The sequence below is a fragment of the Phyllosticta citribraziliensis genome, assembly GCF_038025025.1.
Source record: "Phyllosticta citribraziliensis strain CPC 17464 chromosome Unknown J3D65scaffold_13, whole genome shotgun sequence".
NCBI lineage: Eukaryota > Fungi > Ascomycota > Dothideomycetes > Botryosphaeriales > Phyllostictaceae > Phyllosticta > Phyllosticta citribraziliensis.
The window spans coordinates 426,305-454,297 of NW_027117350.1; the positions used below are offsets into that span (position 1 = coordinate 426,305).

The following is a 27,993-nucleotide window of genomic DNA, read 5'->3' on the forward strand; positions in this document are numbered from 1 at the left end:
GGGGCAACATCAGCATACAGACGCCGTTTGGAGCAACTGAGGTCGGCGCCGACGGTCCCGTTCCATGGCCAAGCATCAGCTCGCCAATGAATGGGCTATCTTTGTCGCGAGCCGCATCTGATCAGGAAGCAGAACGTGTCGTGATAAGGTTGCTCTCACTGGCGCGAAGGGCGCGTGCCGAGCTTGTAAGTCGGAGAATCGCGTCGGACCCGGTCAGGGTGGCAGAGATGATAAAGTCTGTACTGACGGACAGCTGCGCGTGCGGTAGAGCGCCATCAAAGAGACAAGATGACCGCAGACGAAAACTCCATCCCCATTGTGGATTTCAGTCGCTGGGAAAAGGCCTCGTCCGAAGAAAAGAAGGCGCTTGCCAAAGAACTAACGGACGCTTGCATAAGAGTTGGGTTTGTGTACGTCGTCAACCATGGAATTCCGGACGAGATGCTAGATGAAGCTTTTGGATGGTCCAAGAAGTTGTTCGACCTACCCGAGGAAAGGAAGATGCTCGCGCCGCATCCCCCTGGTCCCAATGTTCACCGCGGGTACTCCTGGCCCGGCCTCGAAAAGGTTTCGCAATACATTCACAAAGACGAAGACGGCGATGCGGACGCGAAGGATGAAGAACTGCGAAAAGTTGGTGACGTCAAGGTAAGCAGGGATGAAGCTTTTGCGACCCATGCCATCCTCTTTACCCCTGACCCCCTGCCATACCCAAATTGCTCATCCTCACCAGGAAAGCTATGAAATCGGCAGCGACAACTGCCCCAACATGCCCAATGTATGGCTGCCAGATGAAGTCCTCCCAGGCTTCCGGCCCTTCATGACGGAATTCTACTGGCAGTGCTACGGCACCGCTCAAGAGCTGCTGCGCGCTCTCGCCATTGGAATCGGTCTCGACGACCCAGACTTCCTGCTCAAGTTTCACGACGGCCACAACAACCAGCTGCGCTTGCTGCACTATCCCCCAGTCGAGGCGGAGAAGCTGGCCTCTGACGCGATTGCCCGCATGCCTGCGTGAGTCTGGCCCCCGTATGAGTGTGGTGTATGCTGACACGCTTCAAGACACACGGACTGGGGCTCAATAACCATGCTCTTCCAAGACGACTGCGGCGGCTTGCAAGTCGAGCACCCGCGCAAGCCAGGCATCTTCATGAATGCGCCGACTGTGCGAAACGCCATCTGCATGAACGTTGGCGATCTGCTGATGCGGTGGAGCAACGGTGCGCCTGCCCCATTCCCTCCTCCCTCCTCTTCTGACATCATTCCACTAACACCCCATCTCTGTTGCCGCAGACTTCCTCAAATCAACACTCCACCGCGTAACGTCGCCGCCAGTTTCAAGCAAGACGCTTGACGGCAAGAGCATGACGCGCGCGCGTTACTCGATCCCGTACTTTGTGAGCCCCAACCCGGATGCCGTGATCGAGTGTCTGCCCGCATGTACGGATCAGAAAAATCCGGTCAAGTACGGGCCGGTGGTGCAGGAGGAGTACCGCAGGATGAGGGCCAAGTTGCAGTATTCGGAGAAGCAGCCTGCGCCGAAGACCGTATCAGTGGCGTAACGAAGCGGCGTTGCGGGAATGGGTGCGGCGAATTTCTTGAGTCTTGGTTAGATCGCATTACCTCAGACTGCCGTGCATCTCTTGTTATCAGTTGGAGACCAGGTCATTGATTGGAGATCAGGAGCCACACATCAGGCACAGAAAGTAAATGGGACCCCCTGGCGATGTGGCTGCGTGCCGGAAGCGTTCATGCGATGCAATAGTTGCACTCAGGGAACTGTCAGCCGCCATGACAGCCGCGCTGGGCGATGGATATCATTCCGAGGGCGGTCATCAAGACGCTTTTTCTCCAGTCTTTGGTGCGAATGAAAGCTCTTCAGACTCCGGAGGCGTCGTTGTCCATGACAAATGAACCAACAATCAACACGCAAGGAATCGTAACTCCCTGGCCGCAAAAGGGTATGATTTCTGCCCATTTCTACAAATATTAGCAAAGAGCCCGGACGTATCCCACCAACCCGGTGAGTGCGTGAAGCACCACACTTGCCGCCCATTCTCTCCTCACGCAAGCCAAAACCAAAACTTCTCGAGCCAATTCCTTGGGCGCCTCTCCGGCCACTCCTGCGCATCCAACGCCGCCTTGCCACTCCAAATGTCCGCCTCGGCCGCCTTGACAAAAGGATCGCGCTTCAAAATCTTCCAAAACAGCCAGAGGCCGGCAAAGATGGGGATGCCAATGTACGCCGTGATGAAGTCATCAATGAGCCAGTTGCCGTTCGTGAAGACCGCAAAGCCGTTGAAGAAGATGATGATGAGGAAGTAGGCGAGGGTAGCGTAGGCGAGGTAGGGTTGGCCGCGCGAGCGGAAGATGAGCGAACTGCGGTCGACATTTTGCGCGATGAGCGCGGAGCGGAAGCGAAGGTACGACACGAGGATGGCGCACCACGAACACAGCTGCGAGATGGTGGTGAGGTTTTGGAACCACTGGAAGACGGTGTCGGCGCCGGAGGACACGCTCATGTAGGTAAGGAGCGAGATGGAAGCCGTGATGCCCACGCAGTAGTAGGGCACGCCTGTGTTGCTGCACTTGAGCAGGAAGCGCGGGGCTTGCCTGTTCTGTGCCAACGCGAAGAGGTAGCGGGAGCCGGTGAAGAGAAAGGCGTTGGCGGACGAAGAGGCGGATGTGAGGATCACAGCGTTGATAATGGAGGGGAGCGCGCTGATACCTGCTCGATTTATGGCGATGACCCAGGGCTAGGAAACGTGTCAGCCGTGGCCTAAGGAGCGTTCATGACCTGCCACAGGGAGCAGTCATTCCACAGCCAGGAAGCTGCCACATAATCAAAGACCAAAACACAACTTACTGATTGGGCAGCACCAACGGCATGTTTGTCGAGGAGATGCGGGTCGTCGTACGGCACAAGAACGCCGATGGCGAGAGAGCCAAGGACGTAGAAGAACAGGATACGCCAAAAAACGCGGCGGACAGCCTTGGGAATGTTGACGTGCGGGTTCTCAGCCTCTCCTGCAGCCACAGCGACCATTTCAACGCCGCCATACGAGAAGGCGGCGTTGACCAAGGTCGCAAAGAGTCCAAGGAAGCGACCTGTGGAACCCGATCCAATGTACTCCTTCATCGCGCCAGGACTGTTCCAGTAACGGAATCCAAGACGGCCTTGCTTGCCGGCGCCCAGGTCAATACAAAGGGCCATGATCAAGAGCCCTATGATTGTTATGATTTTGATGCTGGCAAAGATGAACTCGGCCTCGCCGTATATAGCAACCGCGAAGATGTTGAGCACCACGATGAGGACGATGATCATTGTGATCCAGGCAGCTTGATTGATCTCGTCGTTCCAGAACCCAATGACAACGGCGGCAGCGGAGATTTCAGCTGGGGAAGTCAGTCGAAATTCGTGCACCATCCCCCATTACGAGAATTCTTCTTCAAAAGCTGCCACGCATGTACGCTCTGGGCACTTACCACATAGTGTGATTGAACTTTGATACCAAGTGTTCCAACCAACGGCAAATCCAAAGGCCGGATCGACATAGCGAGCACAATACTGGGGCAAAGCGCCCGGTAGAGGCAACCACGTCGCCATCTCGCCGAGACACTGCATCATGCCAAACACGGCGAGACCGGTGAAGGTGTAACCCAACAGGACGGAGAGAGGACCAGAAGTTGCAAACGCTTTGCCAATGCCGAGGAAGAGACCGGTGCCAATAGTACCGCCAACTGGGAGGCTTCATCAATTGGCGACTATGGAATGTGAAGGCGTGACTTACGGGCGATGAACTGTATGTGTCGAGATTTCAATCTGACTTCTTTTCAGCACCTGGCATTCAATTTTTCCCCGAGAGCATTCGAGGTCAACATACCCGCGATGCACATAGCCAAACTCTTCTGCGGTCTGGACATCACCGTACAGGTCCGCTGCCTCGCCAGTGTGGTATCCCTTGTTCTGCACGAGGTCTCGAACATCTTTCTTGTGGTCGTCATATCCAGAAGACCCAATGGGCCCATCGCCAACAAAGTGGACGTCTTTCTCGCTCCCCATCTTGTTTAGGCACCGGGGGATGTTTCCAAAAGTTGGAGGTGAGGGCGGAGCGGAAAAGAAACGGCAAGACTTGACGGCACGAGACGGGGGTCCGACTATCGCGCAAAGCTAAAGAGCCTACTCCCCTTATCAAACGTAGTTGAGGAAGATATCGCCGTTGACTTGTGTCAACTTGTCACAGACGTCGATGGTAAAGACGATAGCCGAGACTCTGCAGGCAGGTCATGTAGAGGAAGGTGTCATGGCTTCCTATATACAATGTCAGTCAGCCCTCGACTTCCCAAAAAGAGCGCTTGCTAGTAATCACCTGTCCAATCTACGCCTATATCGACTGTTCCCTGCCTGCTGTCCGAGTCAGACAGCGACATCACAACCTTTCTCCTCACCTTCCATCCACACCGACGGAAAAATGCTCCATGTTTCCTCCACCCTCCACCCCCCACGTCCCGCCGCTTGGCCCAACCGGGGAAGCGCCCGTAACACAGCAGAGCTGAGCGCAGGATGCGCCGGGGCAGAAAATTTCACCGTTATTCCGCCTTGTCGCGAGACATATTGGCAGGCACCATGAGTGTTGTACAGCACGCGGGCTCGCAAATAGGCAAGCGAGGCAGAAAGGCGTACGAGTGGCTGTGATTCTAGACAGGTTGCAACCAACAGCAGCAAACACACCGGGCTGTGTAGTGTGCGACGCTGGGTGTGCTCGTAGGCTGACTGTTACGCGGAGAAGCGACCGTGCAGACCACATACCACACTCTCTGTTGTCGTTCGTTCTCGGATCTGGTCTCGATGTGGCGCCAAGGCTGCGAACCGGCCTATTTGACGGCCGTGGCTGCGGCTTGCTGTGAACAAGCTTTGCAGAGATAGACGTGGCAGCCAGTCAGGCTGCGGTGTCTGCACTGAGAATACGCCCGCTGCCTGCCGCCCGGCAAAAAAAGGAGTAGTCGCGAAAACCCAAATATGGTCTGGGCTAGATTGAAAAAGGCAGGTTGCGTGCTCGCCGGAACGATGCGGTTGGGAACGGAACATTGCGATGAGCTGCGTCAAAAACGAGAGCTTAGATAGTGGCTGTTGCTGTCGTTGGACGCGTTTGCTTTCGCACCTTGTCAAGCGTCAACGCTTCTACAGCCAGGCCAACTCGTGTCGACTGATCCGAAGTTTGATATCGAGTCTGCTGGGCCGACGATGCTGTGGTGTCTGCAGCGCGCGCGGCTGTCTGGCTGCATCATGCAGTTTGATCCTGTCACCCAACGCGAGATTCGATCAAGACAGCGATGTAATTCCAGAAAAAGTCAATTGGGAGCATACGCCGCACCAGCCGCGGCAACGCCAGAGTTGGAAAATTTGCACGCGGAGTTGCGGTGGACAAGTTTCAAGAAGAGGCGGGTGGCTTGGATGGGAGACTTCTAGAACCCTGTGTCGATTCAGTGTTACTCGTGTGCAGAGATGGCGATACGTTACCATTTTCGTCCGCCTTGCCTAGGTACATTTTCTCTCCTTTGTGCAGCCTTCTCGAACAGCGTCAGGACTATTGATTCGTGGAGGCACCAGGAATTGACTTCAGCCGCACTGCTGCTCTCGCGATCAGACCCCAATCGCGAATGCTCTATGATTCCGCCAAGGCAGAGTGGGGAGATTTAGTGTGGTGGTACGCTCGGAAAGTTGATCCAAGATAGACCCCGCGGATGGTCACGCGGTTTGTCAATGACGGGAATTTTCCAGGTTGCCTATTCAATCTCACGGTGCACTAGCTCTTGAAAGCACTGCATATGCCTGCTCAGTGGTCAGATGCTGTTGAAATTTCGCCTTGCTGGAAATCGGTTTCTCAACTCCTTCAACACGCCAAATTCGCAAGGTGGCTGGATGCCGAGCGACATCAAGAGCGGTCACTCGAACACCCATCCCGAAACCGATTGCTTCTCCTTTCGACTTGAGCACAAGGGCCAGGGGCACATTGAAGTATGACGTGCAGAGTGCGACAAGACAAGAGACCATCGAGCAAAGGCGGAAGGTTGTACCGAAATCTGTTGATTACATCCAGTCAGTCAGCTGGGATATCGACCACAAGAGGCCGTAAATGCCTTCAACGCCATGTATGAGCACAGTTCCCCCATTCACCCAGTGTCGAAAACGCCTCTAGTTCCATCGTGCGAATGGATGCAATCCCAACCTAAACTCCAGATGATACAACCGCGTTGCACACAAAAAGGCCGTTTTCATCGATCAGTGTCGAACACGGAAATCCAATTTGAGACGCATACGCTAGTGCTCCTCGCCTTCTCCTTCCAAGAGCACATATTCCAAAATGTCGCTCAAGGTCAAGACGCCCTTGAGGCGATTCGCTTCGTCAATGACAACGAGACGGTGCACTCTTGACTTGCGAATGGTGTCGAAAATCGTATCTAATCGATCATACATGGAGCATGTATAAATTCCCGGAAAGTCCTGAAAGGCATCAGCATTGGGTTGACGGGTCCGAGACGCTCAACGTACATCATTGCGTTTGAGCAGGGCCTCGCCGACGGTCAAGTTAAGGTCGTCGTACACGCCGCCCTTGATCAGTGTAATCACGTCAACTGCCTCAAAGACGTTGATGACGACGCCTGAATACATTAGCATCAAAATCTCAAGCTGAAGGTCCGTCAATCTCACCGTCCGTATCCAGAATTGGGACGCTCGAAATGCTCTTCTTGACCAGCATATTGATGACATCCATGACGGGTGTGTCCATGTATGCTGTGGCAAGATTTTCGTACGAGCCAACATTGATTTCCTTCAGCGGCTTTCGGAGGTTCTCCGTCTCCCTCACGTTGACCGCAATGAATTTCAGAATGCGGTACTGCGTCACGACGCTGACCACCATGTGCCGTTGTGTCTCGTCATCGATGTCGACGAGGGGTATCCTTCTGGCGCGCGACTCGAGCATGCGGCGGCAAGCTTCGTATAGTGGTTTTTCGGGATGGATCGAGACCGTCTCAATCGGCATTACCCCCAGAGCTTTTTCAATATCTGTCTTTCCAATCAATATCCACACGAGTGTTCAAAGCGAGAGTCGATTTACCGCGCAGGTTGTTCAGGCGGAACTGGTCGACCTGGGCGAGGGCGTCTGGGTTGTGCCAGTAGTACTGGATGACGTTGATGTAGTCGGAGGTGGTAAGCAAGCCGGCGAACGTGGACGTCTTCGAGTCCCATAGCGGTGCTGAGACAATACCTGAAGATTACCGGCTGTCAGAGACGTCATATGCACGTTGCCGCGCCCGGAGTGGCTTGCCGTTTTGGATGAGAATGTTCAGGCTCTTCTTCACGAGAAGGGCCGTGTCGAATATGATGAGTCGAAAGGATACAGGAAGAACGTCGTAACTCGTGCGGACCTTTAGAAAAGCCCGAATGGCGCGCTGGATCACGGACTGTTAGCGCGTGCAATCACGCCAGGGACCGATCTTCTTCACGGCAAGTGCCGGGGCGTAGGGACCTAGACGCACCAGAGCTTCAATCTGTTCCTTGTCGACTGGAGTGAGGGGCTGTGGCGATGCGGCGTGCCTTGCCTGCGCCAGAGGCCTCAGGTAAGAGGCTGGCGTCACGAATCCGGGGCCGTTGGGAGCTGGGGAGAGCTGCTCATCAGCAGCCGGGGGCGAGGAGGTCCTGGCGGAATCCGCAGCCTCTGCTCCGGCGGACATGGCGGCTCTTGCAAGCACGAAGCCACATGGAGCTTGGATGTGGAGAGGAGCGAGCTGTTGCGCGCACAAAAGTCGCACCCGGAGGACGTCGCTGAGCGTGGTCACGATAGAATGTTTCGGTGTTGTGTTCAAGTTGCGTTAACCGCGGGCGTGTGGGGCGGCAATGATCTGCATCTCTCCACCATTCCATTCGCTTATACAAACCTGTCACGTGCATTGGGGATGACGTCCTTCTCCAAAAACGTCCGTCCCCTATTACGTAGGTACTGGAAACTTCTGTTCTGGTGGCTCTGCTCTCTTCTGTTTCAACTCGTCATTTGAATTCAGCTAGAGAAGCTTCGGTACTCCTGTTGTCCATCACAAATGCAAACGCCACCCAGCATCATGCAAGCAAGTACCCCTTGGTCGAACGCTCAAGAACTGCACCTGAGCAGAATTGCCCTTTCCACTCCATGTCGGATCAGTGACCATGCCCACTTCCTCTTAGCTGTGCCACCATGATCATAAAGTCTGTTCGCCATCAAATCTTCGGCTCCTAGACCTTGTCTTTCCGGGCAGCTTTCAGAGCTTCCGGATTCAACTCGGGTCCTGGCTCTGCTTCCTCCTCTTCTAGAATCATCTCATTGCTGACCTGGTCCAAATCGGCCTCTCCAATGTCCCCGATGTGTTTCTTGGCTTGACCAAGAATTGATTCCGTTTCGCTGATGCCGCCCTTCTTGGTCGAGGGGTCTCCGTCCACGCCAATATTTGACTCGTTTTGCCTTGCGAGGAGTGCCTCGTTGTCAAAGCGAACAATCATGCAAGACAAATTGTCCGTGGAGAAGCGCGCGAGCGCATGGTCGACAAGCGTTTTCGACGCTGCCTGGGGGTCTTTGATGTTGCGAACCAAATCCACAGCCTCCTGGTCGGAGCAAACATCCCACAACTGCAAAGATTGTTAGCGTCCAATGCGCCTCGCTCTGAATCGGAAACTTACACCATCGCATGCCAATATTATAAACTCGTCCTGGTCCGGTTGTATTACGGTCTCCGTTGTGTAGGGGTGGCCCGTGACCAGGTCCTTCATGTACGCATCACCAAGCGCGCGGGTGACAGCAAGGACACCATTGACGCGGTTGTTGAGAATCAAGCCGCCCGCATTCGATATGCGCCTGCCTTCGTTTTCATCACTTCCCTTGTGATCATAAGACAGCCTCAGAGCTCTTCCTTTTCGGCACAAGACGATGCGCGCATCGCCGACATTTGCCGTGTAGAGCACACGCTGGCGCGTGGCAACTTCGCGAAGCTTTGCTTCCGTGGGAGCGGCGTCCGCATTCTCTGGCGCGCCATCCTTGTTTGCAGATTGTCCGGCGCCTGCAGCATCCGGGCCAGCGGAACTGTCTGCTGTGGCGTCGGCTGCCGCCTTTGCCGAAGCTGCGGCGGCGAGAGGTGCGATGGAGGTGGAACCAGTTGCAGACTGCGAGTTTGGTACCCTGTCTTCCCAGCGCAATACTGCAATCACAGCAGTACAGCCGCTGTTCTTCAATGGAAGTTTTTCCAGCTGCTGATCAACGTTGGTGAAGGTCTGGTCCAACAACTCAGGAATTGGCGTGTTGGGGTGCTTTCGAATGGCGTCTTCGAGGAGGAGGTGGAGCTTTTTGCCACACCAATCGGCGGCAAAAGTGCCCGCGTGACCGTCGAATATTGCAAAATAGCCATTGTCGGTCTCGACGACGGTTTGGTCGGCCGAATCAGAGGCGCTTGTTTTCGAGTCTTGGGTGGAAATGGAGCCTTTGCGCGTCGAATCCAGGAGCGGCTGGGGAGTGCTTAGGAAGTTGTACAGGTAGGCATGGGTGTCTTCCATGGTCCTACGGCATTTCTTGTTCTTGTCCTCGGTGACGCCAACCCTGAAAGTGGAGTGGGCACCCGGTAACGAGTCCCCGGCGGAGTTGTTCTGGGAGCCTTGTGGGACGCTCAGAGCGGGGTCGGTCTTGCTCAGCCTTTGGATGGGCGTCTGGGGGCTCTTTTCCGAAGACGACGATGTAGGGGATGAGCTCTGGAGGTGCAGGGTCTGTTTGGCGCTGTTGAACATGTCGCGAGCGCGCGAGACGCCGCTGCTGCGGCGCTTCTTGTCGGAGCCCTGGTTGGTGTCTTCGGGAGACTTGGCGTTGCCATTGCCGTGGGCATTGGGCTTGGGCGGGCTTCCGGAGGCACTGGAGCGCTTGTCGGGAGCAGAGGAGCCATGGGCAGGGATGTCAATCGAGGCAGACTTGGAGTTCTCGGTGGGCGAGTGGGACTCGGGCTGGTGTTCGTCTTCCTTGGTGTCCTTCCCAGGCGTGGAAGAGCTGCCGAACATTCTGTTCAACAGTCCTCCTTGACTGGAAAAGCTCCGCCGCTTGCCTCCTGCCAGATTGATGAGTGGTGGGCACCCGGACGAGCGCAGCGGTGGGGGAGTTGGAGAGGCGGTAGTCGGCTTGGTGGTGAGGTGGAGTTCGGGGCGAGGGGGCGCAGCGCAGTGCAGTTTCAGCAAAGGCCGGGAGGGCGGAGGGGCGGGGCGAGGCGAGGCGAGCAGAGGTCGACGGGAGTGCCTGAGGTGGTTCGCGCGCGAGTGGGTGGTACGGTAGCGAGAGGGGCGGGAAGGCGTGGTCGAGGGACAGGCACGTTGTTGTCATGCGAGTCCAGCGGGAACTGGAAGGAAAGAGGGAGGGAGGGATGGGCAGCGTGTGATGGGGAGCGATGAGTGGAACAGAGGGGGGGAGGGAGGAGAGGTGTCCAGTAGAGAGGCGACGCGGATGGCGGATGCTGGGGATGCGGGCGACAGACTGCTGCAGTGTGGACGGGAGCTGTGACAGGCGGCCGCGAGATGGCGTACCCACTGATCGACCAGGGCGGGGCTGGGCAGACACCGAGCGGACTTCAGGTCACCGCAGGTCGTTGGTGATGCACGCGACGCTGAGGAGTGCGGTGCTACGCCTGTCTCGTCGCTGGCTTCGGTCGTCGAGCTGCTGTCTTTGAGTCTGGTCGAGCCGTCTTTGAGGCTCGCGTCACGACTCAACGACGCTTGCATTCATATCATCGCACCCGACGGTCAGGCACGGCCAACGCATGACGTAGACCTCGTTCCATTTCACGACTCCAACACTCGACTCGACCAACACGACAGCCAAAGCGGTAACCCTCATCTGCGCCTGCAGCGTCTATCGTATGCGTCTGCCTTGGCTTTGGCAGCCGAGCACGCGCTCCCATACATCCATGTCATCTGCCCACCATTCACACACATACTACTGCGCGCCAACTGACCCGACTTCTGCTGCCTCTGCTGCCTCTGCTGCCTCTGCTGCCTCTGCTTTCGGTCCGCTTGAAACTTGAAAACACTGTGCATCACCTCCACCGACTGCTACCGCTTCCGGCTCGACCGACTCAAATCCCCCTCTGTCCGACACATGGTCGTCTGCCGTGCTGCTGCCCGGGATAGCCATGAGAACCGCCTGCTCGCCCTTCCTCCAACGCCAACCGGACAGCTGTGCATGCCAACCAACCCGTCAGCTGCACTTGATCATCGCCGGAGACTATCAAGTCGTGCTTGCAGATCGTCATCATCTGCATCTCCTGCTGCTCCTCCTCCCACTGCCTGCGCTATCCGCCCTTCGCCAACCGCAGACTTTTGGAGCCCAGACGGTGTTTCGCCCAGCTGCGACGGCTTCGTTAGCACAACAACGTACTCCACACCAAGCCTCTCGCCTGATTGCACATACCGCTTGGCCAAGGTCCACGCCTATCTCATCCAGCACTTGGTTGACCACCTCCTCTCCCTCCTCCTCGTCTTCGACCCCCGTGACGTCGTCAATGGCATCGTCCATCATCTCTTGTCGTTGATCCATAATGTCATTCTCCTTTTCAAACTCCATGGCAATCCGTTGCAGCGCAGGAAGATTCATCTGCCTGTTCATGCTGCCCAGTAACGCCGTAGCCCCCTTCATCGACTGCATCATTTGCTCGTTGCTGCGTACCGTCTACTTGACTGTGAGCGCCTATCGTCTACACTGTGCATGCCATGTACGTACTTGTATCCGCAGAGAGATGGCTTGCAGTTGGGTCCGCATCTGGTAGAACTTTTGAATGTACCTGGCCGACCGTTAGCCTGAACCTCCGACCAGCCCGTGTGTATCCACTGCGCACCTCCTCGTCCTGACTAAATCCTTTGCCTGGATGCGAAGAGGGCCCATCTGCCCATTCTTGGCACTCTTCTTGATGTCCTGCACCAGTTTCTTCTCTTGATTCTCCAACTTGACGCGCTCTCGGTCGAGCTCACGCTGCGTCTTCTCGAGGGCTCGTTGATGTTTGCGAAGACGCTCGGCCGGCGTCATCCGCTTGCCAAAGGCCCACTCGACAATCTGCGAGATACGGTCAGTACAGGGCCAGCGAACGCGGGGTCTGGTGTCTACGCACATTCATGGCGGCGGTCGTGTTGCCAAGCAAATAGCGAGCCTGGACGGGAGATCAAAGACAATTCTCCGCAAACCCACCAGAGTGGACGCAGCAGAGAAGCGGGCAAAAGTGTGGGGAGGAAGACGTGGTCAAGGTAGGCGACCGACTGCCGAGCGTGGGTGGTGTCATAGCTCGAACGGGAGTGCCCGTGATCTCGCCGAGACCGCGCCAGAATTCTTAGAGACGGACGTTGACTCCTACCACCCGTTGAAACTCTATCAACCCCTACCTGCTTCAACCTCGATCTGCCATTGCGCGACATGCGCAGATACGCTCACGACTCCAACAAGCTTCAATAATGGATCCTAACAGCTCATCCTCGTCCTCTGGCAGCGGCTATGTCTCGCCTTCTGGTCGCCAGACCCCCAACCGCCACTCGGAATCCTACCTTGCGAACCAAGGCGCTCGCCGCCCGAGCTACATGACAGTTGGCACTGGCAACGTCTCCGAGAGCGCCAGAAACCTCACGGCCATGCTGAACGATGACTCTGGTTACGGGGGGAGCATCGCCGACTCGGGAAGCGCCTCGTCTGGGTGGCATCCGGGCCTCACCGAAGACCGCCCTACGCCTGCACATACGCCTGTTTTGCCTGGAGAGAACAACGCTGCATCGGAGCACGAGCGCCGCACTATTGCTAGCCATATCCACCAACTATACTACAACCAAAACCGGACAGCGCTGGGACGAAGCATCGGCAGGACCGTCGAGACTTTGAAGAAGCTGCAGGAGATGAACAAGGACTGGCCCGCCCACTATCCGCAAGTCCAGCGTTCGGCCTCACCCGCTCGCGCTGCCAGCCCGCACGATCCCCGACCCGGCCTCCATTACACTCAGTCCACATTGGACAGTCATCGCGGCGAATCGCCAACGAGGCCTGCGCCCTTGAGACGAGCAGAGACGTCTTTGGGGGAGAGCAGTTCAGCGGCTGAATCAAGCTCCACTGCGACGCAAAGGCCGGTTGCCGAGCCACGTCTGGTTACTCCCCAGTTGGCGCAAGATTTCTCGGTCCTCAAGATCGATCTGAAGATGGGCGCATTGTCGCAGACAGAACTCGTTCATTCTCTAGAAAAGGGCGCCGTTGCGCAGCTTCTAGATGGCCAGATCACCAAGTCCATCAGGCATTTGTATACTCTTCGCGACCGCATCGACGATACCTCCAGCAAAGTACTGGTTACCGGAGATCTCAACGCCGGAAAGTCCACATTTTGCAATGCCCTGCTGAGGAGAAAGATTCTACCCGAAGATCAGCAGCCCTGCACTAGCATCTTTTGCGAAGTCCTGGACGTCAGGGAGAATGGCGGCGTAGAAGAAGTGCATGCTATTCCAATTGGATCCGTCTACAACCGCGACAACGAAGCAAGCTACGACGTTTACACGATTCCCCAACTCGAGGACATTGTCACCGAGAATGAACGCTACTCTTCCTGCAAAATCTACGTCAAGGACATTCGTGCCGTCGACGAATCACTTCTCAACAACGGCGTGGTGGACATCGCGCTCATCGATGCACCCGGTTTGAACGCCGACTCGCTCAAGACGACTGCGGTTTTTGCACGCCAGGAAGAAATCGACGTCGTAGTCTTTGTTGTTTCCGCCGCCAATCACTTTACCCTCTCGGCCAAGGAGTTCATTTTCAATGCCGCCCGGGAAAAGGCCTACATGTTCATGGTGGTCAATGGTTACGACAACATTCGAGACAAGAACCGCTGTCAGGACGGGATTCTTAAACAGGTTGCCAAGATGAGCCCTGCAACCCACAAGGAAGCCAAGGAGTTGGTTCATTTCGTGTCAAGCCAAGCTATTCCGGTAGCACCACTGAAAATTCCCGAAGGTGGTGGCGGCTCTGGCTCCGGCTCAGGCTCTGGACCTGGTGGTGATCCTCATGACGACGACGACGACTCGTCAGGGACGCCACAGGGCAAGGGCAAGGGCAAGGAGCGCGAAAAGATTAGAGACTTTGAGGAGTTGGAAAGTTCTCTCCGTCGATTTGTTCTGGAGAAACGGGCAAGATCGAAGCTGGCTCCGGCAAAGACATACCTTCTCAACGTGTTGTCGGACCTCTCTAATCTAGCCTCGATCAACAAGAATGTCGCTCAATCAGAACTCGATCGCGTAACCAGGGAACTGTCAGAGTTGGAGCCAGCATTTGAACAGTCCAAGAAGTCGCGCACAGAGGCCAGCCAGGACGCCGAACATACGATTGAGGAGACTGCGGCCGAAGTCTACGACTACACGCGAGAAACGGTTGCTACCACGATTTCTCGGGTCGCAGAGCACGACCTGGGACTTGAATACCCTGGCCTCCTGAGTGCGTTCCAATATGCCGAAGACATCAAAGCCGCCATGCTGCAGGAGATTTCCGAAAGCGTGTACGTCTGCGAGGACTATGCCCGTGAACAGACCACAATTGGATTCCGCAGAATCTCAAGTCTCGGTATACTGCACCTTGGTGACGATTGGAGCCATCTGACGTTCCACCCCGAGAAGATGTTCCGCAAGAGGAAGGACGCTCTGTCTCGGTCTGTGGAATTTGACGTGGAGGTGTGGGACTTTTTCGACGTCGCCAACCTTTGGGAGCGCCAGGAGAAGGTTGCCGGTACCAGCATGGCCGTCACGGTCGCCGGTGTTGTTGGCACGCGGTTGGTCGGTGGCGTCAGCTGGGTTGACGGAACATTGGGTGCCATGAGACTGCTAGGATCCAACGGCCTGCGGAGGATGTTTATACCTGGTCTCATGCTGGCTGGTAAGTTCCCAAGGCTCGATATGTCAGCACTTTACTAACTTCGCATCAGTTGGCCTCGGCATCACCTACGCCCTTCAATCAATCCCCAAGTCTCTTCCCCGCCGTCTCTCAACCAAACTCTCAGCCCAACTCGACGCCCTCGACTACACGCACGCCAACGCCGCACGCATCGCCAACGAGGTGCGCAAGGCCCTCAAGCACCCCGCCGACGAACTGCGCGTGGGCCTGCAGCGCTCGGTCGAGAAGCTGCAGGGCCAGAAGGAGAGCACCATCAAGAGCAAGCACGAGTCCGAGGTCGCGCGCAAGTACTTTGGCAACTTGGTCCGGGACGCGGGCGACATCAAGGCGGGCGTCGAGAGAGTCGACCTCGAGGGCCCCGCGCCGGGCGTCGCCGGCGTGTATCAACCGTAGAATCACGACAGTTTGGATTCCCGGTGGCGATGATGGTGGCTAATAGTCTTCTGGTCGGCAGACAGACTGACCAGGGAAGTACTGCATCTGGACGGTCGTTTGGGGAAAAGTTTGCGGCGGTCTCTCTGTTTTCCTCCCTTTTCATGCTGTCGCGCGTTTTGCTTTTTCTTTTGCGCTTTCGTCCGGCATTCCCCCCTCCCCCCCCCCCCCCCCCCCCCCCCTTTCCGCCTGCCCGCATGAACATGCGCGCAGGCTGCTCTTCCCTCAATCTCGTCCTCTACCTCTCTCTCATATCTTTCTCTCTCGAACCACCTTTCCCTCGTCCTCCCATTCCATGTAGGTACACCGCTCCCCGTCTCCGTACATACCAACCACCAACCAAAGCATACCCCCATCCAGCACCATCACTACCATCACAAATACCACAGGCGCACCCGCTCGAATCACTGTACGCTGTCCTCCTCCCCCAGTCGCTCTGCCTTCTGTTCTTTGCTGCTTCTCTCTCTTTCTCTTTTGCATCGATACCATTCCCCCACCCCCACAACTGCCTGCCCTCTCCCCGCATTGAACACGACAATCCATGTTTGTATGTTATGTAGAATGACGCCAATTCAATCAATCACAAGACTTTGAAAGCGCTTTTTGAGGAAGTGTGTGCGTGCGTGCGTGCGTTCTGCTTTCGTGTATTCACGGTTACTGATCTAGTTGGTCTGTAGGCTGCCTCGCTGCTGCCTGGACATTTGTCTGCGGAGTGAGCGGCTGGTCAGCGAGGTTTGATACACGGTACAAAGGTACATGGGCGAGCTGGTGGGCGACCCATTTCTTCTTCTGTAAAAGGTATTCTACCCAAGTCTTTGGTTTGTTTTTTGGGCGTGACATGGATGTGTTCTAGACTAAGATGATGCCGAGCGTTGCTCACAACACGTCTCACCACCGCCGCTGTCTGCCTCTCAGTCTGCAAGGGGTGGTGCATCATCACCATCCATCTACTAGCCTTTCCATCAGCCAGCGCCTCTGGACAAAGAATGGACGTATGTAGGGTACAAGTCCAGTCCAGCCCAGCAAAGCACCACTGGCAGTCCAGCTCACTCACTCACTCACTCACTCAGCCCACACAACAGCACACACAACACCCACCGAGCCCAATCCCCATGGCCGCTCCCCAACTGACCCACGCAAACACAAGCACCACTCGCAGTCGCAGCCGTCTCATCCCTGCAATACATCCTCGCGCATGCGGGATCCCATGGGCAGCCCGCCCGTCTCCCGCGCGCCCCGCGAGGGCGCATGGCAGCGTGAGGCGGGTTTCCCGCGGTCGAAAGCTGGGATAGCGACGATGTTTACAGCGGCTGTCCCGGTCGAAACGCGCGTCACTCCTGCTCGCTCCCGCGGTCGGTCGGTCGGCATCGGCCTTGGATTTGTTTTGGCCCGTCCAACGGATGGACGCATGCCGGCGCGTCGACTCGGTCGGTCGGTCGGTTTGCGACGGCGACCGAGCGAGGAGAGATTCTCGCTTGCTGGAGCGCCCGTTCAGCGCGGTGCTGAGCCTAGTTTGCTATCGACTGATTTATGGATGGGCCCTGTTTGGCTTGTTTTCTTGGCGACGAGTTCCAAACGGAGGACCAAACGACGGGGTGGGAATGGTGCATATGCGATGATGGGTCTTGATTTTCTCTCTTGCTGATTACCTTAATGCCGTGCCGTCTGGCATCATGATTGGTTTTTTGGATTGAACGGGGTGGTTGGTTTTCCCCCCCGCTGCCACCCCCTGTCTGCATCGTCACTCGGCTGCTTCCACGTCGTCGCCAAAGGACAGGGTGACCTTGGCTTTGGCCCTCTTTGTTTTCTTGGGCTTGGGTTGCTTGGAGGCGGACGAGGCGTGCTTGGGGTCGGGCTTGTTTGCGGCGCCAACGCCAGCAAGCGACGACGACGAGGGTGCTTTGGATGCTTCGTCCTCGTTTTGTTCGTCGTCGTCGTCGTCGTCGTCATGGCCAATCTTCACGGCTTTGCGCTTTTTCGAGGCGGCGCCGACAGAGGCAACTTGCTGAGGCTTCTTCTTGGCGCTCGCGTTTGTGAGCTGCTGGCCGTCTTCCTGCTTTGGGCCACTGCCGTCTGCAGAGGCGGCGGCGGCGGTGGCGTCTGTTGCACCGGTAGCAGCGCCAGCGCCGGGGTTGCCCAGGGCTTCGTATTCTGCCTTGGAGAGAGCATCACCGCTCTCCTCGAGCACGTAAGTCGGCGCGTCGTCGTCGTCGTTGGCGGACTGTCGGGCCTGGCCTCGAGGACGGATAGCAGGGCGTTCGTGCCGGTCTGTGTCTCTCCCGGCCGTCGCCTCGCCCTTGAGGCGTCGCAGAAAGGCGGGCTCGCTGCGGTCTGTGAGGCACGTGGACGTGGGCAATGGGTTAGTCGCATGAAGTTGAATGCTGGCAGGTCCAGGGGTGGTATAGCTGAGCTGTGCGCACGTACCGTAGCTCAGGTTCTTTGCATTGAAGGCCATTATTGATTTTGGTCTTGGGTGCGAGGTGGTTGCCGATGGGAGGGGGTGTGGGGTGGCGGGCGGGCGGCAACGAGTTCGGGGGGAAGCAGCTGCAGCACCGTTGGACGTTGGGCGCGCGACGGGTTGCTATTCTTAGCTGGGCGTGGATGAAGGGACGGGAGCGGAGAGGGAGAGATGGGTGGTCTTCGTAGGTAGTGCAGGCAGGGGTCACGTGGAGCTGCAGAACGGACTGCCTGCTGCTGGGGAATGGAGTCGGATTGGTAAAGAAGTCCAAACGGCAACGATGAAGCGGAGGCGCAGGGTGAAAATTGTGCCAGGGCCAAGCTTTTGGACAGAGAAGGAAGAACAATAATGGGCACGCAAATGCTCCTCTGGCGGTTCCATGTCGCTGTCAAGGGGTCTTTAGCCGCACGCCTAGAGCGAGTGCAGTAAGCGGCCGGCCATGGCTGAGGTGTGGGCGACGCCAGCACCAGCTGCCGGCGGATTGACGTGCTGTGCTGCTTATTCGCGGCATGGACTTGTACGTGTAGATAAGGCGTAGGTACAGGTACAGGTACACACACGCACAATCATTGCCATTCTCTCGTCAGTCGTCGTGGACAGACATTTGGCGTCCCCCCCTGACTCGTGCCCTGTCGCTGAGGCAGCCACACGCTCCGCACTTTGCTATCCTTGTCGCAGAGCAGGAGCGTCCAGGACACAGACGTCGCTCAGCGCTCTCGACCTTGGCGCCTCTCCTTCACCAGCCGCGCTGCGCTCCCATCCCTCCGCCAATTGTCCTCCACCCACACCAGAGACTATTCTCTCTCTTCTTGTCCGCCCTACCACCTCCCCCCCTACAAGCCTGCCCGTCCAACCCGTCACCACCTCCTCTCTCTCCGCGCGAGGCCACCGCCCCCTTAGAGAGAGGCTCCTCCTCGCCCTCCCTTTTCGACCCGCGTCCTCTTCCAGTCGTTCGTTTTGGTCGTCGTCGTCGTCGTCTCAGGAATCTCGCGTCCTGTCGCCGTCCTTCCATCACCCGCGACCACGGCCAACCTTCCCCTAGCCCGCGCCTCGACGACTCCTTGGACAACCTCGTCTTTCTCCGGCTGCGGCGCTGAGGATCTGAACAGCTGTCGCAAGCCGGGCTCCCGACACACGAGCGGCGGAGCCCGCAGCCGCACCTCCAAACACCAACTCTGCCATAGCTCCGTCCCGAACCGCCTCAATGTCGTCGTTTATCCAACGTTTATCGAAGCGCATACCCACCTCGCGCAACGATCTTCCCACCGTCGATGACATCCACTCCAAGGCCGACAAGATATCGCCGCACTTGGCATTTTTCCGCCGCCGCATACGCCTAAAAAAGAGCTCGTCCGTCTCGATACCCCTTGGTCTTGTTCTGCTTTTTCCAGCAATTGTCATCAGCGTCATTACCGTTCTGTTTGTGCGGCATCCGTCCTCGCCAGGAAGAATACTGGTCCCCGCCGGCGCACCGCCGTCCATTAGGTACACTACAAACCCCTCCCCCAAGACGGCTGAATGGCCCATCTAACTAACGTGCGCCCTTGTAACAGGAAAATCAGCGACAAGTATGACAGAGTATTCGTGTCTGGGTGCATAGAACCTCCGAAGCCGGACGAGGACCGCCCCAAAGCCAACGCCGCTTTTGTCGTCTTGGCCAGAAACAAGGAGCTGGATGGCGTCATCCAGTCCATCAAGTCTATCGAAAGGCACTTCAACCGCTGGTTCCACTACCCCTACGTCTTCCTCAACGACGGCGAGTTCAACGAGACTTTCAAGGAAACCGTTCTGAATCACACGAGCGCCACGGTCGAATGGGGTAAAATCGACGACTCCATGTGGGGTTATCCTGACTGGGTTGACGAGGAAGTCGCAAAAGAGGGCATCAGGAAACAAGGTGATCAGGCCATCATGTACGGTGGCATGGAAAGCTACCACCACATGTGTCGCTTCTACTCTGGGTAGGATCCTCTTCTGCGATATTGTCCCTGGCGACTAACAGAACCTAGCCACTTTTACAAGCACCCATTGTTGCAAAAGTATACCTGGTACTGGCGTCTTGAGCCCGAGATCAAGTACTTTTGCGACATCACCTAGTATGTTTTGCAAGTCTGGGCACTCGGGGACGAAACTGACGTGGGCAGCGATCCCTTCATCCACATGGAGCGCAACAACAAGACGTACGGATTCACGATTGCTGTCAAGGAGCTCAAGGAGACTGTGCCCAACATCTTTCGGTATGCCTCTGCTTACAAACGCACGAACAACTTGACGTCCAAGGGTCTCTGGGAAATGTTTGTCGAGAAGCCCGAAGCCAAGGAAGACCAAGATCTTCCCAAGGAGGACCCCAAGTACAAGAAGCCGCTGCCCGAGGAAATCATGAACACTGAACCCGGGTCTGGCTCTCTCCCCGACATTGACCCGGAGAGCATGGAAGGCGAGACGTACAACATGTGCCATTTTTGGAGCAACTTTGAAATCGCAAGGCTGGACTGGTTCAGGAGCAAGGAATACAACGACTTTTTCGACATGATGGATCGCAGCGGAGGATTCTGGATGGAGCGGGTACGTCACAGAATCCCAAGACCCCGTCACAAGGAAGGCTTACTAACGGAATGCAGTGGGGAGACGCGCCCATCCATTCCCTTGCTGCTGGAGCACTTCTCGGACCGGGGGACATTCACTACTTCCGCGACTTTGGATATCGACACACGACGATTCAGCACTGTCCTGCCAACGCCCCGGCGCGCCAACTCGACCACATACCCTTTTACGAGAAGACGACGCTTGACGAAAAGAAACGCATCGAGGAAGACGAGTACTGGGCGACGCCGGACGCGGAAAAGGAAAACGGCGTTGGTTGCAGGTGCAAATGCGACACGGACATTGTGGACGTCGAGGGCAAGCAGGGCAGCTGTCTGGCCGAGTGGGTTGATGTCGCCGGAGGGTGGGCGAGTCCGTAGCTGTAAGAAGGCATTCAGGGCAAGGCGTTTTGCGAATGAAGGTCATGCGGGTCCATTATTTGCGGCATAATAACACGTTTTACGAGACTAGGAGGGATTCTGGGACTGCGAGTGTTGGGCGATGGCGGAGTGGTGCACTGCCGCCTCTTTTTTTGTCCTTTTCTACTTCTTCTTCTTCTTCTTCTTCCCTCCAGCCACGATTGGAGCGCCTTTTGCAAGCGATGAGAAAGAGTTGTTGCATGTGGGAGAGAGAGCAATGACGACGATGGGAAGGGTCAGGTCAGGTTTTTGGTTTTGGCAGCGCACGGGACCTGTAAATTAATCACCAGCCAGATGAGTGCCGCCACCCACGGGCGAGGCATGTTGACTCTACGACCAATGTACAATGAAGGACAACAAGTCCCGTCCATGGCATATGCCAAGGAGAGAGATGCGGGACACAGACCGAGAGCACCCTCCACTGCGGTCACCCAAGCTGGCGGGCGTCAGCGAGGTCGATAAGGCAGGGCGATAACGGCTCGAGGTGACCTGTGCGCCTGCACTTGCCCACCCTGCGCCCGCACCCGCGCCCAAGCCCCGCGAAGCATGACTGGACCTTACGAGTGACCATCTGCCTTGCATCCCCGAAACTGCTCTCCTACACCTCACCCTCGCAATCCCTTCCTTGGAACACTACACTCCACTCACCTTTGGCAGCTCCTCTCCTGTCCAGTGCCTCTTTGACCCGCCTGCCGCTCTCGTCCTCGCTCATCCTTTTCCTTCTCCGCTTGCACAAAGAACTCTGATTGTTGCGGCGGATCAACTGCGGCTGCCCCCGCGAGCTCGGTCCTTTGCTTGACGACATCACCACCCACTCCGGTAGGCAGCGACGGGAGCTCCAAGCACAGGAACATCACCACCTCAACCACGGATCCCTCTCTCGGTAAGCCGACTAACCTTTCCACCTCTTCTCCTCGCTCCTCGTCCTCGCCCACATTCTTTCTGCTGGCTCCTCCTCAACTCCCCGCTTCACCATACACTCAACGCCCCCACCGACAGCGGCCGTGCCCATGTCCGTTCGCTTTCCCCATGGAGTAAGACGCTCGTAGCAGGCATCCCAAGAACCCCCGCTAACACCAACGCTGCCACATCAGACATCAAGACCTTTCTTCGAATGATCGAATCTTGACGTTTCTGTCCAACGCTCAACGTTTCAGCAAGACTCATTCCCCTTCGAACACAGCTGTGGCACACACCGCACCCGACCCCACAATGGACCATGGAACGGGCCGAGAGAGCCCAAACGAGCTGGGAGGAGATGATTACGATATGCTGAGCGAGTCAGTTGCCGTCTCGGACGATGAGGCCGACACCATTTCCTCCTCGGACTTTGCCAACGTTGGCCCAACTGGTGAGGATGTCTGCAGCGTCGTCGACGTTGACACCGACACTTCGACCGAGGACAATCTCTCCGGGGGTGAGGAGGATGAACCAGTCTTTCAGCCCTCAGACTCCAACGCGACCACCAGGGCCGACATTCGTACGCCCAGCGACTCGGTGTTTCACGGATCTGCCCCTCCCTTTGACAACGCGCAATCCGACAGGAACACTGAAGACCTATGCTTGACTCTGAGTGGCAGCTTCAACTACATCTCGCGGGGCAACAATGGTCCCTTCGGCCTCGGAAGCTTCGCCGAACTTCGACTTGGAACTGCGCGGAACTGCATGACTTGGACTGGCCCTTTCCGCATCCAGTTCACTGGCTTCCCGCCGGACTCGGGCTTTTCCGCCAACCTCAAGGATCTCATCCAGAGGAAGATAGCATCTGCTCTCGATGCCGGACGCCCCGACTCTGACTACGAGCCAAAACGTCTTGCCGTTGTGAGGATTCCTGGATCCGACGTCGAGCTCGTTCCCACTTCTGAGATCTACATGGTTCCTGAAGAGTCTGATTCCTCGGAAAAGCAAACGCCAGATTTGGAAGTAGTCTTCCACGCTGCTGACCAAGACAACGCGGGATATGTCAGTGATCAAACGGCAGACCAAAATTCCAAGGTTCCAGTCCTGCACTTGGCTTTCGACGTTCCCGATAGCACCGGCCATGAGCAATTCCAACCTGGAAAGGGCAGCTTGCGTATCCTGGTGAGAAATGGCCAAGAACTGTCAACAATCCCCGCAACCCTTGAAGCTTTCTTCGACCTGCATCCCGTATACCTCAACCGCCATCTTGCCTTCCTTGGTCTGGGCAGCGAGCAGAAACAAAAGGGCTCTAGGGTCCAGGATGAGCTTCAAGGAATCGCGGACAAGGCCAACTTCATCCGCCGGCAGGCTCACCAGGCCGCGCGATCCATCTGGGCCAACAGGCGGGCGCACATGCCAACCTTGGGGGCTGTCGTCTTGGGCCTCTTCTTGCTCTGGACTTGTGCAACGTTGAAAGATTCACTCGTGGGTAGCAGCCTTGAACTCAAGAATCCCAGTCCTACTACCAGCGATGCCACGGCTCTCAGCTCAGCCATTGACGCCTTCTCGGGACGCAGCGCCACTCCGGATTGGAGCAGCGCTGTGCCATCAATGAGGCCAGACCAAGCTGCCATCGCCGCAAAACATGCCGAAAAGTCTTCTCGTATGGCTCCCATGGTCCACCCTTTCTCACCCAAGGCAAACGAATCCGACCAATTCAAGATTCACGTTATTGGAGACTACCACTTTGTCCTTACGCCGCCCAAGGTATGGTCGAGCCTCAAGAGACCGCCTGTGCTGTCGATATCGGTCTCTCGTGGCAACCAAAAGATTCACCATGAACACGACCAGCTCGTAGATGGCGTCTACGCCGTCAGTGTCGAGAGCAACGAGGCACACGGCATTCTCAACGTCTCCATCGCGACCACATCAAAGCCTCGAATCCAGCAAACACTCGAAGTCGACTTTGGATCGTCGTGGTTCAAAATGTCACGCTGGACTGGCGTCACGGAAAAGGCTCTCGGCGTGCTGAGGAGTGACGTGACTGTTGCCCAGTCCAATGCGAAGAATACGTCTCTGCAACTCTTCAAGGGTTTCGAGGTTTTCAAGAGCATCACCAAGAATGTGACCGAAGACGCCGCCAAGTCCCTCCTCGTTGTCAAGGACAGGGCTCTGCAGCTCTTCGACCAAGGCGTCATGCGTGCCCAGCAGCAAGCCGGCGAGGTCCTCGAGGATCGCGCGCTTGTCCAACACGCCACAGAGGCGATTGCGGAAGTCAAGGAGTCGGCCAGAGAGAATGTGAAGAGGGCGCGCTCCAATGCCGCGGCAATCTACAACAAGATTTTCCCGGCGTCGAGGTATGAGGAAGTGAAGAAGAAGATCAAGAAGGATCGCCTTCGTGCCGAGCAAAAGGGCAGAAGGGCTTCTCGGGGCAAGGCGCGTCGCCAGGCCAAGCCGTGAGGACCAACCATGGCTGGTGGCTCGCGATATTGCAAGGTCAGGCGTATCGGAACGGAGCATTTTGTCATTTCGAGGTGTTTTTGGGGGGACTGGCTGGAGTTTCTGACAGGACAAGGACCATGGGTGGTGCTAAAGACTACGGCCTGTAGCTTCCCATGAGAGCGTTGATTGTGATCGAGATTTGCACGGCTGGATTTGACGGGGAAGCAACGGATGGATCCTGGGGTGGCATCAAACAACCATAGAGATTTTCAGTCGTCAAATGCTATTCTCCATTGAAGCCGAGCGTCGCGGTGGCGGATGATGTGACTGATAAGATGCAATGCGATAGGCCAGCGCACGTGCCGCGCCCGCCGCCGCCAAGCACATTGTTTTGCTGGCTAACGAGGGGTCCCATCTGATCCTGCAAACCACCACCTCTCCCACCATACCTTCAATCGTCTCTTCGCCTTTCACGCGTCGCGGCACGTCACCACGCCATCCATCGACTTTCCACCTCGACCACCTCGTCCTCACCTCCGTCGAACCCGACTTTTACCGTCAAACAAAAAATGGCTGAGCCGTCGTCGACCAAGCTCGACCCTGCCGAGCAGCAAAAGGCCGCAACCGAGCCGCAGCTTGCCAAGGATGAGACCGCAAAGCTAACTGCTGGCGCTTCCGAGGACAAGTCTGCCTCTGTCGCCGACAAGGCATCGAGCGCAGCCTCGGCTGCCACTTCGACCGTCAAGGACAACGTCTTCTCCATGTTTGGTGGCGGCCCGAAGAAGGAGAAGAAGGAGGAAGAGGTTGTGGATGAGCCCTCTGGGTCGAGCAAAGCGAAGAAGGACGACGAGGTGAGTTTTGGGTCCAGGTCGCGATGCGCCCACCTTTTGACTCACAAGCTGACTTTCTTCCTCTTTCTTGGCCAAGCAGGAGGACTCGCCCGAGAACCACGAGCCCGACGTCCAGTTTGAGCCCGTCGTCCGCCTGACAGAAAAGGTCGAGACCAAGACCAACGAGGAGCTCGAGGAGCAGGTCTTCAAGATGCGGGCCAAGCTCTTCAAGTTTGACCGCGAGAGCAAGGAGTGGAAGGAGCGCGGAACTGGCGACGTCCGCCTGCTCAAGCACAAGGAGAATGGCAAGACTCGTCTTGTGATGCGCCGTGACAAGACGCTCAAGGTCTGCGCCAACCACTACGGTATGTGCCATCTCAGGCTTGCGTGGCGCGCGAGAAGATGCTGACCGTGTTGTAGTCGTTCCGGACATGAAGCTCTCGCCCAATGTGGGCTCTGACCGTTCTTGGGTTTGGAATGCTGCTGCCGACGTCAGCGAGGGTGAGCCCGAGGCTCAAACTCTGGCCATTCGCTTTGCCAACAGCGAGAGTAAGAAGCAACATTTTCCCACCAAATGCGCTCCGGCTGACCTCCTCCACAGACGCCAACCTTTTCAAGGAGGCATTCATCAAGGCCCAGCAGGAGAATGAGACCCTGTTCAAGACCGGCCTCGAGCAGCCCGCTGCCGAGTAAATCGACCGCAGATTTGCATCTCGCCCGAAGACGCCAGCTCCACGCGACGACCCCACCGTTCCTCACTCCGACGCGGCCTGCAGCCAGCTGTAGCGCAAATGTGCTGCGAATTCTCCCGTAACCCCGTTTCCCCACCAGTTGCTGGTTTCCTATTATTCGACAAATCCCCTCCTAGCACCTTCAATTGCCCCAATCTCACGCCATGTCGCACATCCTACAGCCTCGAAGCTTGCGCTCTTGCCAGGATGGAGCGGGCCAAATCAAACTCTACATTCGTTGCTGGAAAGCATGGTCATTGGTGTCGGGAGATGACAGCTTGGGAAGCACGGTAGATAGAGAGCTGTCCATACCATGAATGAACCAAATCAAATCGACGGAGAATGCTGTAATTTGCTGGCGCTGGTGATGTGTGCTCGTATTTGTGAAACTGCGGAAGCGCATGGTAGATTTTTTCGTGAAAGCATGACGCATGCCGGCAGCAGTTTGCCAGGAAAGCGTGGCGTCGAACGGCCTTTGCTTTGGCAACCATCGTGAAGCGTCCGTGCTACCATGAATCCGCGCGCGTCAAACCGCCCACCCCACCACGACCACACCGGCGACCAACTCTGCCGCCGCCAGATCTTGTACCTCTCCTCACCACCAACCGCATTGCCCCTCTTCAGCGACCAGTCACGCGATTAGATCTCTCACCTTTCATCAACCCTCTCGTCCATTTCGACTCTCCACATCGCAAAACAAAAGCACAACCGCCATCATGCCCGACGTGAGTAGCGCGCACCGGAGCTCCCATTGAGCAGTACCACCCCGATATGGGTGCTAACGCCAGGCGTCAGGTTAAACGTACAATCAAGATCATCACCAAGCAGACGACCACGTAAGTCCCACGCGCCCGTCGTGCTGGCCGCGCTCGCATGCCCGACGCCGGAAGCTGTCCGTGCCCATCTTCCTCCCTCCGCGCCGGATCACAGAGCAGCTCGCAGCAGCCAGCGGGGAAGAGGGCTTGGCGCAACCCCAAGCACTCGACGGGAACAAACATTATGCGTCTCCTTGGATGCGTACAACATGTGGCCGAGGGCAGGGCTTTGGCTAACAGCTGTGGTTGTCGCTTTGTAGGGACAAGCCGCAGGTCATGGAAGGCTTCCCGATGCGCGAGTGGAATATCGAAATATGGCTGCTCAACGACGCGGGCGAGGAGGTTCCGGCCACTTGCTTCGAGAAGGCCGTCTACCGCCTGCACCCTTCGTTTGACAAGCGCGCCGTTCAGAGTACGTTGACACCACCGCACAAGCACGGCAGAGGAGGGCGGATAGCAGTCAGCCGGCGCAGAAGCCCGGATGGGTCTGACAGGCTACCCTTCTGCCACTGTTATTGGAAACATGAAGCTAACCGCTCGTGTACAGCGAAAAAGCAGCCGCCGTTCCGCATCGAGGAGGAGGGCTGGGGCGAGTTCGAGATGCAAATCACGCTGACGGCCGTCGGCAAGGGCGGCGACCACACGGTCGAGCACGACCTCAACTTTGGCTCCGAGCGCTACGAGTCCAAGCACAACATTGTCTTCAAGAGCCCCAAGCCAGAGCTTCTGGCCGCGCTGCGCGAGTCGGGCCCCGTGGGCGAGGAGAATGGCGCTAGGAGTCGCAGCTCCTTGCCGAGCGGCAAGAAGAGGAAGGACAAGACTGTGAGTTTTCCCTCGTTGCGCTCCCAGGCGGGTTGCGCGCGTTGTATTGTGGGCATGCAGAATTGGATATATTCGCTGACCAGGGCGCGTACGCCAACAAGGTCGACATGGAGAAGCTGGCAGACGGCCTGCAGAAGCTTGGAGAGGACGACCTGCTCCAGGTCGTCCAGATGGTGCACGACAACAAGACGAATGATACGTACACCAAGAACGATGTTGAGGGTAAGCTTGCCACTCTTCCCCGGTTGTCGCGATTGGTGCCCATGTAGCTGACCTGCGGCTTTACAGCTGGCGAATTCCACGTCGATCTCTACACCCTCCCGGATCAGCTCGTCAAGATGCTCTGGGACTTCACGGCGGCGCGCGTTGATATGTAAATGCGCAGCAGGAGAAGCAGCGGCCACTCCACGGAGAACAGAGACAACAAAAACGGACGAACGAGCGAGCGAGTCCAAAGGCGGCAGTGGCGCAGTTTGAGCTGCATGAGCAACCAGAGCTCGCCGAACAAGGGAGGAAGCAGTCTTGATTGAATGGAGGAGAAGCAAAAAAACAAGCTCGACAAAACCAACAAAAAAACAGAAAAGGGAGAGCAGCA

The 27,993-nt window shown here is 56.8% G+C and overlaps 12 protein-coding genes across 12 annotated transcripts; 7 read left to right on the forward strand and 5 right to left on the reverse strand.

Moving 5' to 3' along the window:
- Positions 1-142: 142 nt before the first annotated feature.
- J3D65DRAFT_132964 (putative UPF0676 protein) lies at positions 143-1,686 on the forward strand. Its single transcript, XM_066793914.1, has 4 exons — positions 143-648; positions 734-1,014; positions 1,063-1,220; positions 1,294-1,686. The coding sequence occupies exons 1-4, from the start codon at positions 289-291 to the stop codon at positions 1,560-1,562; spliced, it is 1,068 nt and encodes a 355-aa protein (XP_066650765.1). The 5' UTR covers positions 143-288; the 3' UTR covers positions 1,563-1,686.
- Positions 1,687-1,885: 199 nt separating this feature from the next.
- J3D65DRAFT_639233 (AAT family amino acid transporter) lies at positions 1,886-4,340 on the reverse strand. Its single transcript, XM_066801691.1, has 5 exons — positions 3,885-4,340; positions 3,792-3,823; positions 3,487-3,741; positions 2,867-3,396; positions 1,886-2,756 (listed from the first exon to the last, which is right to left on the reverse strand). The coding sequence occupies exons 1-5, from the start codon at positions 4,061-4,063 to the stop codon at positions 2,064-2,066; spliced, it is 1,689 nt and encodes a 562-aa protein (XP_066650766.1). The 5' UTR covers positions 4,064-4,340; the 3' UTR covers positions 1,886-2,063.
- A 522-nt stretch (positions 4,341-4,862) lies between these two features.
- J3D65DRAFT_132951 (uncharacterized protein) lies at positions 4,863-5,688 on the forward strand. Its single transcript, XM_066793913.1, has one exon. It carries the CDS (start codon positions 5,094-5,096, stop codon positions 5,541-5,543), a length of 450 nt encoding a protein of 149 aa, XP_066650767.1. The 5' UTR covers positions 4,863-5,093; the 3' UTR covers positions 5,544-5,688.
- Positions 5,689-6,322: 634 nt separating this feature from the next.
- Positions 6,323-7,737, reverse strand: J3D65DRAFT_561120 (uncharacterized protein; the record flags this gene model as incomplete). Its single annotated transcript, XM_066797502.1, has 6 exons — positions 6,323-6,505; positions 6,554-6,663; positions 6,713-7,069; positions 7,122-7,271; positions 7,308-7,455; positions 7,543-7,737. 6 exons carry the CDS (start codon positions 7,735-7,737, stop codon positions 6,323-6,325), a joined length of 1,143 nt encoding a protein of 380 aa, XP_066650768.1.
- Positions 7,738-8,033: 296 nt separating this feature from the next.
- Positions 8,034-10,129, reverse strand: J3D65DRAFT_578713 (protein phosphatase-like protein 2C). Its single transcript, XM_066797688.1, has 3 exons — positions 9,115-10,129; positions 8,714-9,054; positions 8,034-8,662 (listed from the first exon to the last, which is right to left on the reverse strand). Exons 1-3 carry the CDS (start codon positions 10,070-10,072, stop codon positions 8,273-8,275), a joined length of 1,689 nt encoding a protein of 562 aa, XP_066650769.1. The 5' UTR covers positions 10,073-10,129; the 3' UTR covers positions 8,034-8,272.
- An 898-nt stretch (positions 10,130-11,027) lies between these two features.
- J3D65DRAFT_133030 (SNF7 family protein) lies at positions 11,028-12,336 on the reverse strand. The gene is made up of 5 exons (XM_066793915.1): positions 12,166-12,336; positions 11,896-12,110; positions 11,781-11,841; positions 11,472-11,729; positions 11,028-11,407 (listed from the first exon to the last, which is right to left on the reverse strand). The coding sequence occupies exons 1-5, from the start codon at positions 12,169-12,171 to the stop codon at positions 11,273-11,275; spliced, it is 675 nt and encodes a 224-aa protein (XP_066650770.1). The 5' UTR covers positions 12,172-12,336; the 3' UTR covers positions 11,028-11,272.
- Positions 12,336-15,566, forward strand: J3D65DRAFT_133039 (uncharacterized protein). The gene is made up of 2 exons (XM_066793916.1): positions 12,336-14,948; positions 14,998-15,566. The coding sequence occupies exons 1-2, from the start codon at positions 12,503-12,505 to the stop codon at positions 15,357-15,359; spliced, it is 2,808 nt and encodes a 935-aa protein (XP_066650771.1). The 5' UTR covers positions 12,336-12,502; the 3' UTR covers positions 15,360-15,566.
- Positions 15,567-17,139: 1,573 nt separating this feature from the next.
- J3D65DRAFT_671644 (uncharacterized protein) lies at positions 17,140-17,853 on the reverse strand (the record flags this gene model as incomplete). Its single annotated transcript, XM_066803406.1, has 2 exons — positions 17,140-17,729; positions 17,823-17,853. 2 exons carry the CDS (start codon positions 17,851-17,853, stop codon positions 17,140-17,142), a joined length of 621 nt encoding a protein of 206 aa, XP_066650772.1.
- Positions 17,854-19,060: 1,207 nt separating this feature from the next.
- On the forward strand, positions 19,061-20,819 carry J3D65DRAFT_671645 (mannosyltransferase; the record flags this gene model as incomplete). The annotated part of the gene is made up of 5 exons (XM_066803407.1): positions 19,061-19,341; positions 19,410-19,817; positions 19,866-19,952; positions 20,001-20,421; positions 20,478-20,819. 5 exons carry the CDS (start codon positions 19,061-19,063, stop codon positions 20,817-20,819), a joined length of 1,539 nt encoding a protein of 512 aa, XP_066650773.1.
- Positions 20,820-21,448: 629 nt separating this feature from the next.
- Positions 21,449-24,504, forward strand: J3D65DRAFT_639268 (uncharacterized protein). The gene is made up of 2 exons (XM_066801692.1): positions 21,449-21,892; positions 21,953-24,504. The coding sequence occupies exons 1-2, from the start codon at positions 21,888-21,890 to the stop codon at positions 24,216-24,218; spliced, it is 2,271 nt and encodes a 756-aa protein (XP_066650774.1). The 5' UTR covers positions 21,449-21,887; the 3' UTR covers positions 24,219-24,504.
- Positions 24,505-24,633: 129 nt separating this feature from the next.
- Positions 24,634-26,102, forward strand: J3D65DRAFT_639271 (putative Ran-specific GTPase-activating protein 1). Its single transcript, XM_066801693.1, has 4 exons — positions 24,634-25,051; positions 25,131-25,395; positions 25,451-25,579; positions 25,632-26,102. Exons 1-4 carry the CDS (start codon positions 24,770-24,772, stop codon positions 25,721-25,723), a joined length of 768 nt encoding a protein of 255 aa, XP_066650775.1. The 5' UTR covers positions 24,634-24,769; the 3' UTR covers positions 25,724-26,102.
- A 375-nt stretch (positions 26,103-26,477) lies between these two features.
- On the forward strand, positions 26,478-27,775 carry J3D65DRAFT_671648 (transcription initiation factor-like protein subunit; the record flags this gene model as incomplete). Its single annotated transcript, XM_066803408.1, has 6 exons — positions 26,478-26,486; positions 26,557-26,597; positions 26,837-26,988; positions 27,124-27,398; positions 27,482-27,620; positions 27,687-27,775. The coding sequence occupies 6 exons, from the start codon at positions 26,478-26,480 to the stop codon at positions 27,773-27,775; spliced, it is 705 nt and encodes a 234-aa protein (XP_066650776.1).
- Between the last annotated feature and the right edge of the window lie 218 nt (positions 27,776-27,993).